Source organism: Onthophagus taurus, chromosome 2 (assembly GCF_036711975.1).
Source record: "Onthophagus taurus isolate NC chromosome 2, IU_Otau_3.0, whole genome shotgun sequence".
Classification (NCBI taxonomy): Eukaryota; Metazoa; Arthropoda; class Insecta; order Coleoptera; family Scarabaeidae; genus Onthophagus; species Onthophagus taurus.
In genome coordinates, this window is record NC_091967.1 from 5,890,455 (window position 1) to 5,905,918 (window position 15,464).

The 15,464-nt window shown below is 34.7% G+C and overlaps 2 protein-coding genes across 2 annotated transcripts in view; one reads left to right on the top strand and one right to left on the bottom strand.

The window, feature by feature from the left end:
- Window positions 1–4: 4 nt before the first annotated feature.
- Window positions 5–4,891, bottom strand: LOC111427147 (Alanine-glyoxylate aminotransferase). Its single transcript, XM_023062139.2, has 6 exons — window positions 2,966–4,891; window positions 2,350–2,708; window positions 2,137–2,292; window positions 1,986–2,081; window positions 1,683–1,931; window positions 5–201 (listed from the first exon to the last, which is right to left on the bottom strand). Exons 1-6 carry the CDS (start codon window positions 3,113–3,115, stop codon window positions 39–41), a joined length of 1,173 nt encoding a protein of 390 aa, XP_022917907.2. The 5' UTR covers window positions 3,116–4,891; the 3' UTR covers window positions 5–38.
- Window positions 4,892–8,893: 4,002 nt separating this feature from the next.
- LOC111427445 (rho guanine nucleotide exchange factor 10) overlaps window positions 8,894–15,464 on the top strand; it is a 70,369-nt gene continuing 63,798 nt past the window's right edge. Inside the window, exon 1 of the mRNA XM_023062594.2 lies at window positions 8,894–9,129. The gene's annotated coding sequence lies outside the window, so the exon portion shown is untranslated. The remainder of the gene's footprint in view (window positions 9,130–15,464) is intronic.

Below are 15,464 nucleotides of genomic sequence, written 5' to 3' on the forward strand. Positions count from 1 at the left end.
TTGTCGTTTGTAATTATTTATTTCTTCAGAAATTTTAATTACAATTTATTCATCATTTTAGTTTTTGCAAAGTTTAAAGATTCCTCAAAAATTTGCAATGTGTAGTCCACGTTACTTAACGTTGCATTATATCCCATCAAACCTATTCTGAAAACTTTGTCGGTTGTTGGTCCCAAACCACCACTTATTTCAAAATAGTGCCTATAAAAATAAATTAATTAATTATCCAATAATACATAAAATCAAATTAAAGCTATAAGCTTTTAATATAATCGAAATTTATCCTAAACAATACTGTTCTAAAGTTGGGGAAGAACTAAAAGTGATTGATAACAGTGATAACATAACACTGATGAGAAATTCACCGGTGCGTAATTGTGGTTGCGTATTTACAGTTACAGCGTAATTGTCGCTGTGCTTGATTCTGTAAAATACAATACATGTTAACTTGACATGTATCGATATTGGGGACGATCTTGATGATCTTGGTAGTGAGTTGAGATATGTTATGGCTATTTTGATGCCATAGATGATGGTAATAAAAGCAAAAACGAAAGAAAAAGATGTTGAAAGGACACAGTACAGTCGAGACATGTTAAATAATTATGATGATGTGTGTCATAAACTATTTTGATGGCATAGATGATAATAGGGACTAAGTTATGAGGCGAGCTTTGGTGATAGTAGAGATAATGTTGATAAATGATGGGAAAGATGTTGATACCGACTCAGATAATGTTAAAGATGTTAGGGATTGTGTTGTGATATTAATGCAAATTTACCAAATGTTGGGTGAAGTAGGATAATATATAGATATGTTAGGAATTATGACACAAAGTTAAGAGATGTCAGGCACAATGATTAGCTATAACAAAGACGATAGTGGTGGATGTTGGAAGATGTTGTGGAGGTGGCTTAGTCAGCATTGAAATATCTCAGGAACGATTTTAATATTGTAAACAATGCTGAAAAGAGTTAGGGGCAATATGGGAAAATAATATCTTAGGCGATCTTTAGCGATATCAGAGAGACCGTTTTGTGTTTTTTGATGATGTTGAGAGATGTCATTGACACAACATGATAATATTAAAAGGTGATAGGGATTATATTGAGTTATATAGGGACGATTTTGATGTCAGTGACGAGTTTTAACGCCAGCAAGGTTAATATTCAATGATATTGGTGATGATGTTTAAGATTATAAATAATGTTGAGAGATGTTATAGACATTGTCTAGCGATATTAGGATAATCTTAATAGCTGATGGGGTGAAATGACATTAAATGACCATTATTTTTCATTCCTTTCACTAAATTTTCGATTCTTTAAGTAGATAAACCATCATATTGTTTTCCTGTATACTCGTCTTTATACTATTTATCCATTCCTGATATTCCTGCGCATTTTTTTCACACCAAATAACGTTAAATATCGTTAAGCATTGAAACATTAAGTGTCAAGTCAACAAAGCCGGCTGCATTAGCCGCTTACCGGTTGACTGGCAATGAGTAATTAGAAAGTGAAGGAAGCCACAATGATTTCTAAACCGGATATACAGACTAATATCATTAGTACTGTAACAGAATTTGTAAAGGTTCTGTTCTAAAGACTAAAATCTATAATTATTAAATTTTAACTTGAACCTTAAACTTATTCTTATATCTTATTAATTAATAATTTACGTTTTCATGGCGTAATTAACAACATCTTTCCAATTAACTCCATCAGGAACTTTGATAGTTGTTACAGTAGGTATTCTTTTCTGTTTATCTTTGATAAACAACTCCAACCCCATTTTCTCTAAGCCATTGTATAATTTTTGAGAACATTCTTGATGTCTTTGAATCATTTTTTCCATCCCTTCATCACAAGCAATCGCTAGGGCTTCTCTTAAACCATACAACAGAGTGGCGGAAATTGTGTGATGATATCTAAAAAGAAATTTAATTATAAAATTGTTATATTGAAATATTAAAAAAATTTACACTCTTGGTCTTCCAAAACAATACCAGTAATCCCCTAAAATTTTCATGTCTAAATAATAAACATGACAAGGAGTTAAGCGAGTAAAAATTTTGTCTCTAAAAATAATTAAAAATTAAAGTGGTTATAATTATTTCATTTTAAGTATTTTACTGGGCTTTAGAACTAAAAGACATCGGTGTTATACCAGGGGGGGCACTCAAACATTTTTGGGATCCGGTGTAAATAGCATCAATGTTCCATTTATCCATAAAAACGGGTACACTACCCAAAGAGGCAACTGTATCCACAGCAAATAAACAATTGTACCTATAACACATCATCTTTTTTATTATTTAGTGAATATATTTAAAAATTTTAACGAACCTGTGACAAAGTTCGCCAATTCCTTCAAGATTTTGATAAGCGCCACTTGAACTTTCGCCTTGAACAATGAAGAACAAAACCGGTTTGTGTTTCATCAATCCCTGTTCGATCTGTTCCAAAGTGAACACGTTTCCTGGTTCCGTTTTTATCTGCCTGACGATGCCTCCGTATCTTGTGGCCATGTTCGAAGCTCTTTCTCCCCATATACCGTTAACGGCAATTAAAACCTTTTCTCCGGGTTCCAGTAAATTACACATCACCGCTTCTATTCCTCCGTGTCCAGATGCGCTAATACATAAAGTTAATGTGTTTTTCGTTTGAAATATATACTGTAAAGCAGCTTTAATGTCGTCCATAATCTACAGTAAAAGTTATTATTATTTTTTTAAATTTGTTTCGTGTGATGTATTTGCGTTTAAATCTTTAAAACTCGTTCCGTAAGGTAAAACGAGACGATAATATGAAATTTCAAACCAAGTATTTGGAAGAGAGAATATGTAAAACACATGCCGCGGATGCTCTTACATGGTTTTTGATTGTTACTGCCCGAAGGAATTATCTAGTTGTTATATTAATGGGGCTTTAAAAAAAATTTCGAATGCCTCGAAATGGTTACCTGCGTCGTTTCCGTGTGGAGATGTCCCAAAACCGGTTGGCTTAGTGCGTGTAACACTCTTGGGGAACAATTTGATGGACCCGGACCCATCATGAGTTTGTGTGGCACAAATAAAGGCCTCTTTAACGAAATTGGTGCTGAAATCTCCATGGTGTTTGTTTCAATTAATAACAGAAAAAGCTATTTCTATTTGCGATACAAACTTTGCGCGTTTATATATCAAATCGAATAGACCACAACTTGCTCTAGTTAAACCACAACTAGTAAGAATAACAAACTTATTTTGATGGTATCCATTTCGAAAGTGATTAGCCAGTGACCTTTGCGTTATCGTAATATTTCTTAAAAATGAACAACATCGTTATCAAAAATTCTAATGTTAATATGATTTTTATTTTGTAACGTAGTTTTCCATTATTATATTAGTTCTGTTATTCATTGTAAATTATATATAAACAAAGTATATGTAACAGCAATATTTGTTCATCATTTCACAAATTCGATTTCACGAAATTAATATTGACGCTAATGAAAATGTTAAATTATGCAAAATAAATCGAGAAAAATAAACCGGCTCCCACTCTGAATATTACAAATTTTATTTTAATTTTCCTCTTAGATTTTTCAAGATTGAAATCGGATAAAATACACGTTTCGAGTCTTAACACGTAAGTGTGAAGGTTTTATCACAGAATTTATTACGTTTTCTCTCGATTCATTTCATTCGGCCTCCTCGATTGCGATCGACTTTCATCAGAAGCAGTAAAATCTACGATGTGTTTGCTCTAAGGGCGCGTTCTCGAGTTAGTACTTAAATGCGGATAGAAGACAATTGTAGGGTCGATGACTTCTTAGCTTAATTAAGGACGTCACGAAACGAAACCACAACTAATGTACTGGGACGATACTGGCGCAAACAAATCGGTTATGATAATAATTGTCGATCTAGGGCACCAGCTGTGGTTCTACACTTTCAAACCAACATCACTTACTTAAATAACTTTTCAAATAAACAGAAATTTTAATCTAAAATAACTTCATTGAATTATCAATTAAAAAATTACTAACAATGAAAAAGATTCTTCAAAGCACTTTTAAAACAGCTTGCAAGATGATGTAAAAGTAAACGGTACAGTTCGGCAATATAACGAAATATTAATCGAAGATAGGAGCTGGGTGTGTCGAGGACGAGTCGAAGTCGGCGAGCAATTTTTTACATCCGTTTATCCCTAATTCGATCTACGGTAATAACAATAATATAGCAGACACGCAAACTGGTCGGTTTATATACGGTCCGCGATAGAGAACGAAAGTCGTGATGGAGGAGGTCGGGGAATCGGAGACGGAAAAATAAAACGAACAGGATCCGAAGATAACGCACGCAGTGGTGCGTACAAAGCGTTTACTAAAACTTAAATAATTATGGAGGTATTGTAAAAAGATTAAAAAAAAAGTATATCATTAAAATACCGAGGAAAATACCAGGAATTTTCACACATCATATAAAATAATTGCAATAAGATTAGTAAGGAGTAATAGGGTAACCACATTGGACTTAAAACCGAAGACGTTATAAATTAAACATTCAAATCCTTCTTTACTTTTATCTTTTTGTAATAGTATCCCATCTCACTATGTACTTATAAATCATTGTATTTGGTATGTAAACACGAAATTTGTCTGAATAGGTTCATATTATTATTAGGTGCCTATTTTGCACTTGTATATGTCACAGGTAAAGCGTGCATTTCAGTTAATGTACACATTAGCCAGTCAATGTATACATTAACATAACGTTTTAGTGAAAGTATTTATCAGTCAGAATGTATACATTTACTAGTGAATGTGTATATAAACTGGGCAGATGCTAACAATTGCTAACAGATGTTAGTAAAAGTTATAATAAACAAAATGGAAGTATAGTAGTAACCATTTTTTGGGTTGGGTTGAGTTTCGTTATGTAATATACTACTAAACGTACTTCAGCTTTAACTGGGCGTCATTAGTAATTGTATATGTTACAGTTAAAGCATTCATACCGTGAATGTACACATTGTCTAGTCAATGCATACATTAACTAATTTATCTGGTTAATGTGTATATAAAATACGAAATGTAAACTTTTACTATACTCTGTTTTTAAACCAGGAGGAGTATTTTAAATTTGTCACAAGATTGACCTTGCACGTGATTGATTGAATGCGAGGAAGGTTCACACACAGGCAATTTTGAATTTTGATTTTGAATTTGAAGGTTAGGTAATTGATAATTCGACAGTTTCGTGTCATTATTGTATATTTTGTGTTCTTAAACCCTATTTTATTATATTTTGAAATAAATACACTCATAACTTCAATGTTAATTTGTATGTATAGTGTTGACGATAACAAACGAAAATAAATACAATAATAAGTAAATAAATAAATAAATAATAATTATTAATTAAAATTTACCGCCAAAATATCTAGTGATATTTTCTGGTGATTTTTCCCAGTGTAAATCTGACTTTCGCGTTTACTCCTCCTGGTTTAAAAACAGAGTATAGTGCAAGTGTTAGTTCTAGTTTTAATTGTTATTCAGCGCTAAGTTGTATATTTTTAAGTTTCGGGTTTAGCCCTGTGTCTTCAGACGCTGAATGTTAGGTAAGGTTAGTTTTGTTTACAAACATTAATTATACCATGAAGTATTCTTTGGCAATTAGTAATGGCAATTATAGCGTGAAGTTTTCTTTTGTAATGTCAATTATAGCGTGAAGGAATGTTCGGTAAGGTTAGTTTTGTTTACAAACATTAATTATACCATGAAGTATTCTTTGGCAATTTGTAATGGCAATTATAGCGTGAAGTTTTCTTTTGTAATGTCAATTATAGCGTGAAGGAATGTTAGGTAAGGTTAGTTTTGTTTACAAACATTAATTATACCTTGAAGTTTTCTTTGGCAATTTGTAATGGCAATTATAGCGTTAAGTTTTCTTTTGTAATGTCAATTATAGCGTGAAGGAATATGAGGTAAGGTTAGTTTTGTTTACAAACATTAATTATACCATGAAGTTTTCTTTGGAAATTAGTAATGGCAATTATAGCGTGAAGTTTTCTTTTGTAATGTCAATTATAGCGTGAAGGAATGTTAGGTAAGGTTAGTTTTGTTTACAAACATTAATTATACCTTGAAGTTTTCTTTGGCAATTATACTCTGTTTTTAAACCAGGAGGAGTATTTTAAATTTGTCACCAGATTGACCTTGCACGTGATTGGTTGAATGCGAGGAAGGTTCACACACACAGGCAATTTTGAATTTGAAGGTTAGGTTATTGACAATTCGACAGTTTCGTGTCATTATTGTAAATTTTGTGTTCTTAAACCCTTCTTTATTATATTTTGAAATAAATACACTCATAACTTCAATGTTAATTTGTATGTTTAGTGTTGACGATAACAAACGAAAATAAATACAATAATAAGTAAATAAATAAATAATAATTATTAATTTAAATTTACCGCCAAAATATCTAGTGATATTTTCTGGTGATTTTTCCTAGTGTAAATCTGACTTTCGCGTTTACTCCTCCTGGTTTAAAAACAGAGTATAGTTGATGTATACAATTACTATTGACGCCCAGTTAAAGCTTAAAGTACGTTTACTAGTATATTACATAACGAAACCCAACCCAACCCAAAAAATTATTACTACTATACTTACTTACTTACTATTTGCATCAAATTTTCTTTGTTATAACTTTTACTAACATCTGTTAGCAAATGCATACACTGCTTAGTTTATGCAGTCATTAGTAAATGTATACACTCTATGACTGATTATTTTAATAATACTGGCCATAAAATCCTAAACTTATATGGGTTTCACATTATTTAATCTGTCAAATGTTAACCTTTTATTTTCAGCGGGGTGACTTTCTTCTGTTCTTTGCAGCTTCTCGTTTGCCTTGCTACACTTTAGAAACGGCAAAGTTTTCCGCTAATATCAACATAGAAGCTTTCAAGCACGATCTAATTGAAGATATCACCACAGTGCTAGCGCAAAACATGGAAGATGTTGATGGCTCAGATGTTTGCTGGGTAGCTATATCAATTAACACGTTGTTAACGGCAATAAGGGACTCTTCTTCTTCGTATTCCTTCACTCGGGTTCTATAAGCTAATTCCAGTGGCTCTAAAGTCGACTACAATGTTATCGGATCTTGCGTTGTAATGTGTTTTGATACTTAAATTCCTCCAGAAATTAAACCTGCTGCATCCAAACTCACTGGGAGAGACCTTGACCTTGGTAGGTTCTAGGGGGAAGTTCATCAATCGGCAAATACATACTACTATCCAGATTTGTATGCAAGGCAAACATTTTTGCTCTATACCTGAATTAAGATTCTTCACTTTTTGCACCTGTTGGCCCAAGCGTCATTTTTTGACGATTTTGTTTGCTATTATCTTTAATACTTGTTCGGGTTTTCTTGGTCTGCCCACTACAATGAAAAAAATGTATCAGAAATGCAAAAAAGTAACACAAACCGAAAAATATCAGTGACAACTATTCTTTTGACTCCAAGTCTGTTGAATTTAAGTATTAACACTGTTAGAATATTAAAATAAGTCACTAGTGGCAAACCACATATTGTATCTGTCCTTTACATAATGTCTGGCTTTAAGTTTGTATGCACGAGTTTGTCGAGCGAAATAGCTGGAGTGGTCTACACCCAAAATTTTTGCAATTTTGATATGGCTCTGATAGACTAATAACTTTTGATACAGTACTGTGTTCATTTTGAGAAACATCGCAACTTATGGAAATCCACACAGCATAAATAACAAGAAATTTTGATTAATTGCATGCCACTACAACAAATAATACAGACCAGGTCAACAGCATCATGAAATATTTGATCAACTCTGATTTTTAGAATAACATAATACTTGAGAATATAAATTTTAAAGAAAAATTTAATATTCATTATAAAAAAAAACGTACAAAGCAATCTTTGTACAGTAATTTTAAAGGAGTATATCTGGTTTTAAGATGAATAAGGTGCGCAAAAGCACACCTTCGAGTCGACTTTTGGATAATATCAATAATACCCAATAAATTCCATGGGGCCCGGACGTCACGACGACGGTACCCGATCATTTAGTAACGAACACTTCGGACTTGGTAATTACTCAACCGTGCCGCGGTAACGGTACATAAATCGGCGGCCGTTCAATATTGCGGCGAGCAGTCTCTCGTACGCTGCTTTTTTTTGCTCGTTTTTTGTCCAGTTTCGTGTTGTTCTCCACGTTTTAACCGAATCGAATCTAATCCGCCCTTCGTTGACTCTACATGAAACTAGGTGAAATAGAACCGTTAGGTACAGATTTTTTGTTTGTTTTTATTTTTAATTCCAAATAACATTTTTCTGTTAAAAAAAATAGAAATGCTGCAAAAATATTTTAGTTAGTTTTGTTTTTTTTTTTAAGTTTCATAAACTCAATTAAATCTTTTCGCAACACTTATACAATTAATATTTTCCTATTATGTCTTCAATTCCACAATGAAAGGTTTATTATCCTTGTATTGGTGGTGTCGTTTTACGACGGTTTAACCCCGACAGATTAAGATTCCCTTTCTGTATTTGTACATAACAAATAACACTGTTTTGCGGTTTAAATCGTCCGTATAATTTAAAACGGACTTTTCGTCCAATCGAAACCGACCGAAACGTGTATCCAGACCGCAATTATAATTGAACCGGAGTTACTATGCCATCCGTGTCCCTATTCTATTCCTGTGACGGTGAGGCCAAACAGCTAGCAGCCGAGAGAGCCAGACCAATGGACGAGAAGAAGAACCCTGCGCGAGCCGGGACAAACTGGTAGTTAGTACAGAACTAGAAGAACAAGAGTGGTAGGTACCTTGACTCCGGGGCTCCGAGGTTCTCTCAGTTCAGTCACAATATGGCCACCTGTAGCGTCGCTCGTTGCCTCTCTTTAAAACTTTAAAAAGAAAAAAAACGTGTATTAGAATAGAACTTTTTAACTAAAAAAACTTTTCTTTCGTTAATAGTTTGTTGTGTAAGTGTTTTCTTAGTGATTAAGTTTGTACATTTTTATTTTGTGGTGGCTGTGCTTTTTTGGATAACTCCTTTTTAAAATATTCATAAAAAATCCAAGAGAAAGGTAAGCGCCTACGCGTCTATAAATAATTTTTTTAAGTTAAATATATTTAATAGTTATCGATTTAATATATTAGCAATTTTATATCGAAACGTCCACGTTTGGAGACTCGTGCACAATAATAATTTAAAGTTCCGATGTTGTAAATGCTTTAATGTTTTGCTAAAACCGCAGACGCTGGGAAGCCGTAAAGAATGACTTTTATCGTCCGTTTTACTGCTTATTATATTTCGCAACGATCGTTCTTTTTAATTTACCAGTTTAATGTATGAAATCCGCAAGAAATTATAAAGAGGAGGAGACGTACAGAAGGCCTCTGGGTGGTGGTGACAAACATTTCTCTTTATTCTTATGGCAAGACACTCGTCCCCTTCAACATTTTCAAATTAATTCTTTATTACTTTAAGCGAGATTGTTAACGATTGTTAACGGTCGTTTATTGTTTACGCCTCACGCATTGATGTTTTCTTTTATAATACTGAAGCAGCTATATATTTTATATCATAAACAGTTTCTCTTTGTGATAATAATGTGATTTATTAGCAGAATTTTTTTGGTTGTAATCTGACAAACTTTATAGAACAATGGTTTTGATACAGGTTCTTGATTGCTTATAAACATCGTAACTGTATATGCTGCCATATTTTGTGCTGACGAGTGACAACGAGTCCATAGAAAAAGCTTTCATTTACTAGATCCATCGGGGATCAACAAATTGGCAAGTTACTTATGAAGATATCTTTCAGGTTGCCATATATTGTCCATGCAAAATTTATGCTTCTTTTCAATTCGCATGTCTGATTGCCTAACTCCTTCTTCTTTTGCAAATAGTGCCTCATCTTCTATTTTCAATATTTAATCATTTGCAAAAAGTATCTAACCTTTCAATTCAATATTTAGCCCTTTGCCATCAGTTTCTAGTCGTCTATTTTCAGCATATAGTCTTTTGCAAACATATCTAGGGTTTCATCTCACCATTTACACCTTTGCCAAGAGTATCTAAGCTTCCATTCCCAGTGTTTAGTCCTCTGCCAAGTATATGCAGTCTTTCATTTTCAGTTTCTGTCGTTTGTAGGCATATTTTAGCTTTCTTTTCAGCATGTAGTCCTTTACCAAGAGTATCTAGTCGTTCATTTTCAGTATTCAATCATCTTCTAAGAGTATCTAATTTTGCAGTTTGAGTATTTAATACTATGTCAACAGTATCTAATCATCTGCAAGTAATGTTTAGACTTCTAACTCTAAATATCCTGGGATTATATTGGCAAAACTGCATATTTGTAGGGGAGGTCTGGAATCACACTCAAGACGACTGGAATTACTTTGCCCAAACATCAGAATACAAGAAAAAAATCTGGAATTAGCCTGATCTGAATCTGGACTGAAACAAAAAGTTTATAATTGCACTGATTAATTTCCAAGTTGTAGAAAGAAGTTTGGACGATTAAATTAATTGTCATGCTAATTTGTGCTTTCTAATCTATCATCTTAAAACATCTTAAACATTTAGTAATCTTGTAATCTGCTTTCAACACGCATTATCTTTTTATTGCCTCTCCCACATCATATATTTCGATATTTTTTCTAATAATCTTATTCAAGACCCAGTAGAGTTGAGTTTAAAATTTATGTTCTCATCGCTTTTAGAACCCGCAGCTTTGAATTGTAACCCCTTCAACTTAGTAATAGTTGATTCGAGAAATGAATTATGATACGTATAATTAAGTACATAGTATTAATTAATTAAATTGAATAATACACCGGATGATTAAAAAAAATTATGATAGCCGATAATATCCCGTGGAATGTACTTGGAATGTGCGCTTATTAGTAATCTATTTATACCGGTTTTAAATGACTTCCTTCTTAGGAGTTTTCACATGATCATTTCATTAATACATTTAATCCCTTAATTGTACCTAATCAAAACGGAGAATAATTCTTATCAAGTGAGAATCAAATTAACAATTTCTGGAATCGTCCCTATACATAGAAAGACATGGAGCTTTACGAAAAGGAATTTTCGCAAAATCGAGCTAATAACGGTAGAACAATAGAAATTCGTGTTCGCGTTCGAGCTTGAAAAGTGCGCTCACGAATCGCCTTTTATAATTTTAATTGGATTTCTAGCGAGCATCGTTACCAATAGGTCGCCGGTGAAAGCCCCTACAGCTCTCGGTGCTGAAGGCAGGCAGCAACGCCGTTCTATTACGAAATACTTTGCTCAACACAACCAGACGCGCGTATCTGGCGTTTAAAATCGAAAATATAAATCTTGACTCGACGTGCCCGCTGAAAAGATCAAGCCGGAGAGCGGCGGCTCAACCCAAAAGGTAACTCGATAATTAAATAAACATCTGTCGTCGTTCCTATAGACTTTGTAGAGTTTATATGAAAAGGGGGGCCTTCAATGCCATTTTCACAATATCGCGCACCAACGAAAAGCACTCGAAACGGTCCTGTGTTGAGAGTTGAGACGCCGCCGTATAACAACCTGTGCAACGTTGCTTTATTATTGCAAATTTGAATTGCTCCACGGGGAATAAAGTCCTTTTCCAAGTTTCTCTCCAAATACTAGACTCCCATGGAGAGATCATATCACTTTAACAAAAAAATTACTAAAATAATTCAAATATAAAAAAAATCACCAACAATTTTAAATAATCTTTGTAGAAATACATAAGAAGTCTGTAGTTTTTGATGATTCACGTCCGTTTTATTTGAAAGCTCCATGTAACTTGGATCATAATGTAATGTAGATTGACTTAAATGCAACCTTCGCAAACCACTATGCGCCGAATGAAAAAACCAGTTTATGCTCTCGGTTTTTTATTATCTACTTCGATCTTAGTGAGTACCATTTATCGTTTATAAATGCCCTCAACTAATTGTAGTTGTAAGTCCTGGGGCAAACGTTTAACCTAATACACACCGGAATCAATAAAGTAAAAGGGGCGAAATTGCGCGCAGTTTTCGTTGCGTGCTTACATGGGGCGGCCTTAACGGTAACAGGGCACAACGTTAATTAAATGCAAAACCTCGTCCATGCTTGCGGTGGTCGTTTTAATCCTTTTGTTAGCTTTGCATGCAGCGTTTGTACACTAGCTAGGTTGGTCTTTTTGGTCGTGGCCGTTTCCCGTCCCCGCCGCCGGGGAACACCTCCAGAGTTACTAGTACTAATTGGAGCCCCGCTTCGCGGAGACAATTAATATGTAAGGACTAAAATAATTGTGACCCGTTAAGGGTATATAAGGTGTCGCGTTTGGTTAATTACGATTGTTTGCTTCCGATGTCTAAGTGTTGTCGTTTAAATGTTCAACGGAGGAAATGAACAATAAAAGTACAAAGAAAAGGAGAAGAGTAATTTTCCAGGGAACGCTTTTCAATGCACGTTATAATACTCTATCATTTACCTCAAGTGTGGTCTACTAAGTCTGCTAAGTTTCCGCTTGTAAATTAGAAACAATTTACGCTTTCATGGATATTTGAATCATTACAGACAAAATTTTTTATAATTTATAATGTTAACAAAGATTAAATCTTCAGAAATAAATTGTTTAAAATCGACGTATCTATGTAACTTCCTTTGCAGTTGGTCGAGGGAAACCTTCCCTCTATACTCAAACTAGAGGGTTAGACCATAAATTAGGGCTCCCAGCTCATTTACACCACTAAATTTGGGCTCAGCCCACAGCGTATGCCGCCGGAAAGGGGCGCTGTTCACCTGTTGCTTCTGTTCCTCCGGATCGAGACTCTTTTATGAGCAGACCTGTCCCATCAGGGTTATTTAATGTTCTCGGGTTTTTGTCGCCACACACAACGTGCACACACGTAATTAAATTAAAATTACGTTTTACTTCGGTCCCTTTTTTTCGATTGGCCCAATTCGCCTTTTCTTTGGTCCATTGTTTTTCCACGGCTGATTGCTACCTTCTCGTTACGGAGACGAAGACCTTTAATGTTCGCTACTAATGGGAAAATCGCAAAAAGGCTTCCTCGACGCGAAAGGATAATCAAGATAAACATATGATGATTTCTATGGCGCGAGCGCAGCAATAAAACCATATAGTCATGATTTTTAACTGTCGAGGTAAGTGCGGAGTTGGCCTATTGAACGTACGGGTTCCTGAAAGACACCATTATAAACCTCTTAAGTGCTTAAGGCAATAAATTACGATTAGGTTGGGGGGCTTATCTGAAAACAGAGAAAGTATTTTGTCCGGATTTCTCACTATGTTGGGCGGAAATCTTAATTTTTTGTTTACTTTTCTGTTTCGTTAAACAATCTTTAGATACCAAAATGTATTCAAGATATCGTGCGTAAGATATTTTCGGTACAGCCAAGCTAATTATTAATTCTTGCTTTAAGTTTGAACGGAATAAAAATTGGTTAAGTTCGTGATCTCTTCCCGTGGCAACTAGTACTTGTTCTCATTTCCATAGGCATACCACGGTTTACCAACTTCAAGACTAGGTTAAAGAGAAAGACGATTCAAGTAATAGTTTCTCAACGATTCTTTTAATTCATATCACGTCACGTTAATAATCCCGATGTTTTAATTTATTTATTTCAAAAAAAGAAATAAAACAGTTGAAAATAAAAGGACTAAAAGTCGTTTCACGACGCTTTCCGTCTCGGTCTCGTCGCTGTCGTTCTTCACCTGCTTTCGTCGAGTTGCCGCGCTGCCACAAAATTATAACATACATTTTTATTTGTACACGAATTGGGTGGTCGCTTTTTTTTGGCGAGAGTGGAGAGTTTCGGCCCACGAAGAAGTTCTCGTTCGTTCGGAGAGTACGTCGTTTCTCGACCGGTACGTTGCACTCTTCATTACAGGCGTGCTCCGGACTGCGGTCATTAGTTCGTGTTTTAACTTGTTGTGGGAAAGAGGCTCTCTCTGCTCAACGCCTATCCGAGTACGTGATGGATCGGTACAAGAGACTTGATTCGCCTTTTTTGGGAATCAACACGTTTCGTATGTCTGTATTTCAGTTCGATACCTTTTACTGTTCACTATGTTTATCCTTTGATTACAACACAATGGTTTCAATTGATCTATAAAATGTTTGAAAAGAAAAAAAAATTAATTGAGTTAATATTTGGAATAAATCCAATTTGGAAAAATCGCTTTTAAATTGTATGTTGTGAATTTCTGAAACGCATATTTTTACCATACCAATAAAATTAACGTCAATCTGACGGAGATGTGTTTGGACCATCCGACGTGTTTTGCGGTTGTTTTCTTGGTCATCCGGTTGGGCTAATATTCAATAACAACGCGCGCCGGCCATTAATAAGCGGTCTGAATCGGTTTTCGCATGAAGGTCGTCCAACGAAGGAGCCGAGTAAGAGAAGACCGGTCCGAACTTGCCTAGGTCGTCGCCACTTCACGAAACGGACCCGTTCGCTTCTACACCCGTCTTCTAAATTATAATTTATGTCCGTTCTGGACCCTCGGGCGAATCGCGAGAGACGCCGCCGCTCTAATGGTCCGCATTAAAACCGGATAAAAATATTAATTATTGTAATTTATTGACCTCGGCAAATCAGTATTTAGAGGAAAAGAAAAAAAATAATGGATGCTTTATCAACAATTTAGTTTGTTAGGATGGCGAAATTTGCTATATGGTTATTACCAGTTATTACACTAAAATCGCAGCTTATGGTTATGATGAGATAAGTAATATTTTAGAAAATTTACACTGCTTCGGTCGCAAGCGACCTTGGCAATGCCTGAGACGGAGAAATTGTGACTTCCTTTGAGTAAGCCGCGGCCGAAGCACTATAACTGATATTTTAGACTGCCTCGGCCGCAAGCGACCTCGGCATAACTTGGGCCAGAAAACTTGCAACTTTTTCTTAGTAAACCGAGGTCGCTTGCGGCCGAGGCAATACTAACTACTACCTTAGAAAGCCACACGCTGCCTTGGCCACAAACGACGTCAACAAAACATAAAATGGAGAAATTTTGATTTAAACACACACTGCTTCGGCCGCAGCGACCTCGGCAAAACTTAAATTCCAAAAATTTGCGACATTCTCTAAATAAGACGAGGTCGCTTGAAATGCTTTAATGAAACATAACCAAACAAAATAATAACTCAAATTAATCATATTTAAGGTAAGTGAAATTATAAATGAAAATTAAAATAATAAAAAAAAAACGAATCTTATCTTGTAGTTTACTGAAGGACTCTTCAAAGGAATCGAAAATAATGATTCTTGATTGGGTTGGAATAATTCTTCGGAATGGTATACTGGATTAATTGGATCAGAAACCAGTTAATTTTCTTTTTTATTATTAAAGGTGATTAATTTTAATTCGAATAATCTTCTT

Bases quoted from the DNA above. Each gene is read 5' to 3' on its own strand.
- LOC111427147 (XM_023062139.2), bottom strand. From the start codon at position 3,115: ATGGAGATTTCAGCACCAATTTCGTTAAAGAGGCCTTTATTTGTGCCA. The intron at 2,293-2,349 runs GTTCGTTAAAAT...GATGTGTTATAG, and splicing joins ATTGGCGAACTTTGTCACAG to GTACAATTGTTTATTTGCTG. The intron at 202-1,682 runs GTAAATTATTAA...TTATTTTTATAG, and splicing joins GTTAATTACGCCATGAAAAC to GCACTATTTTGAAATAAGTG.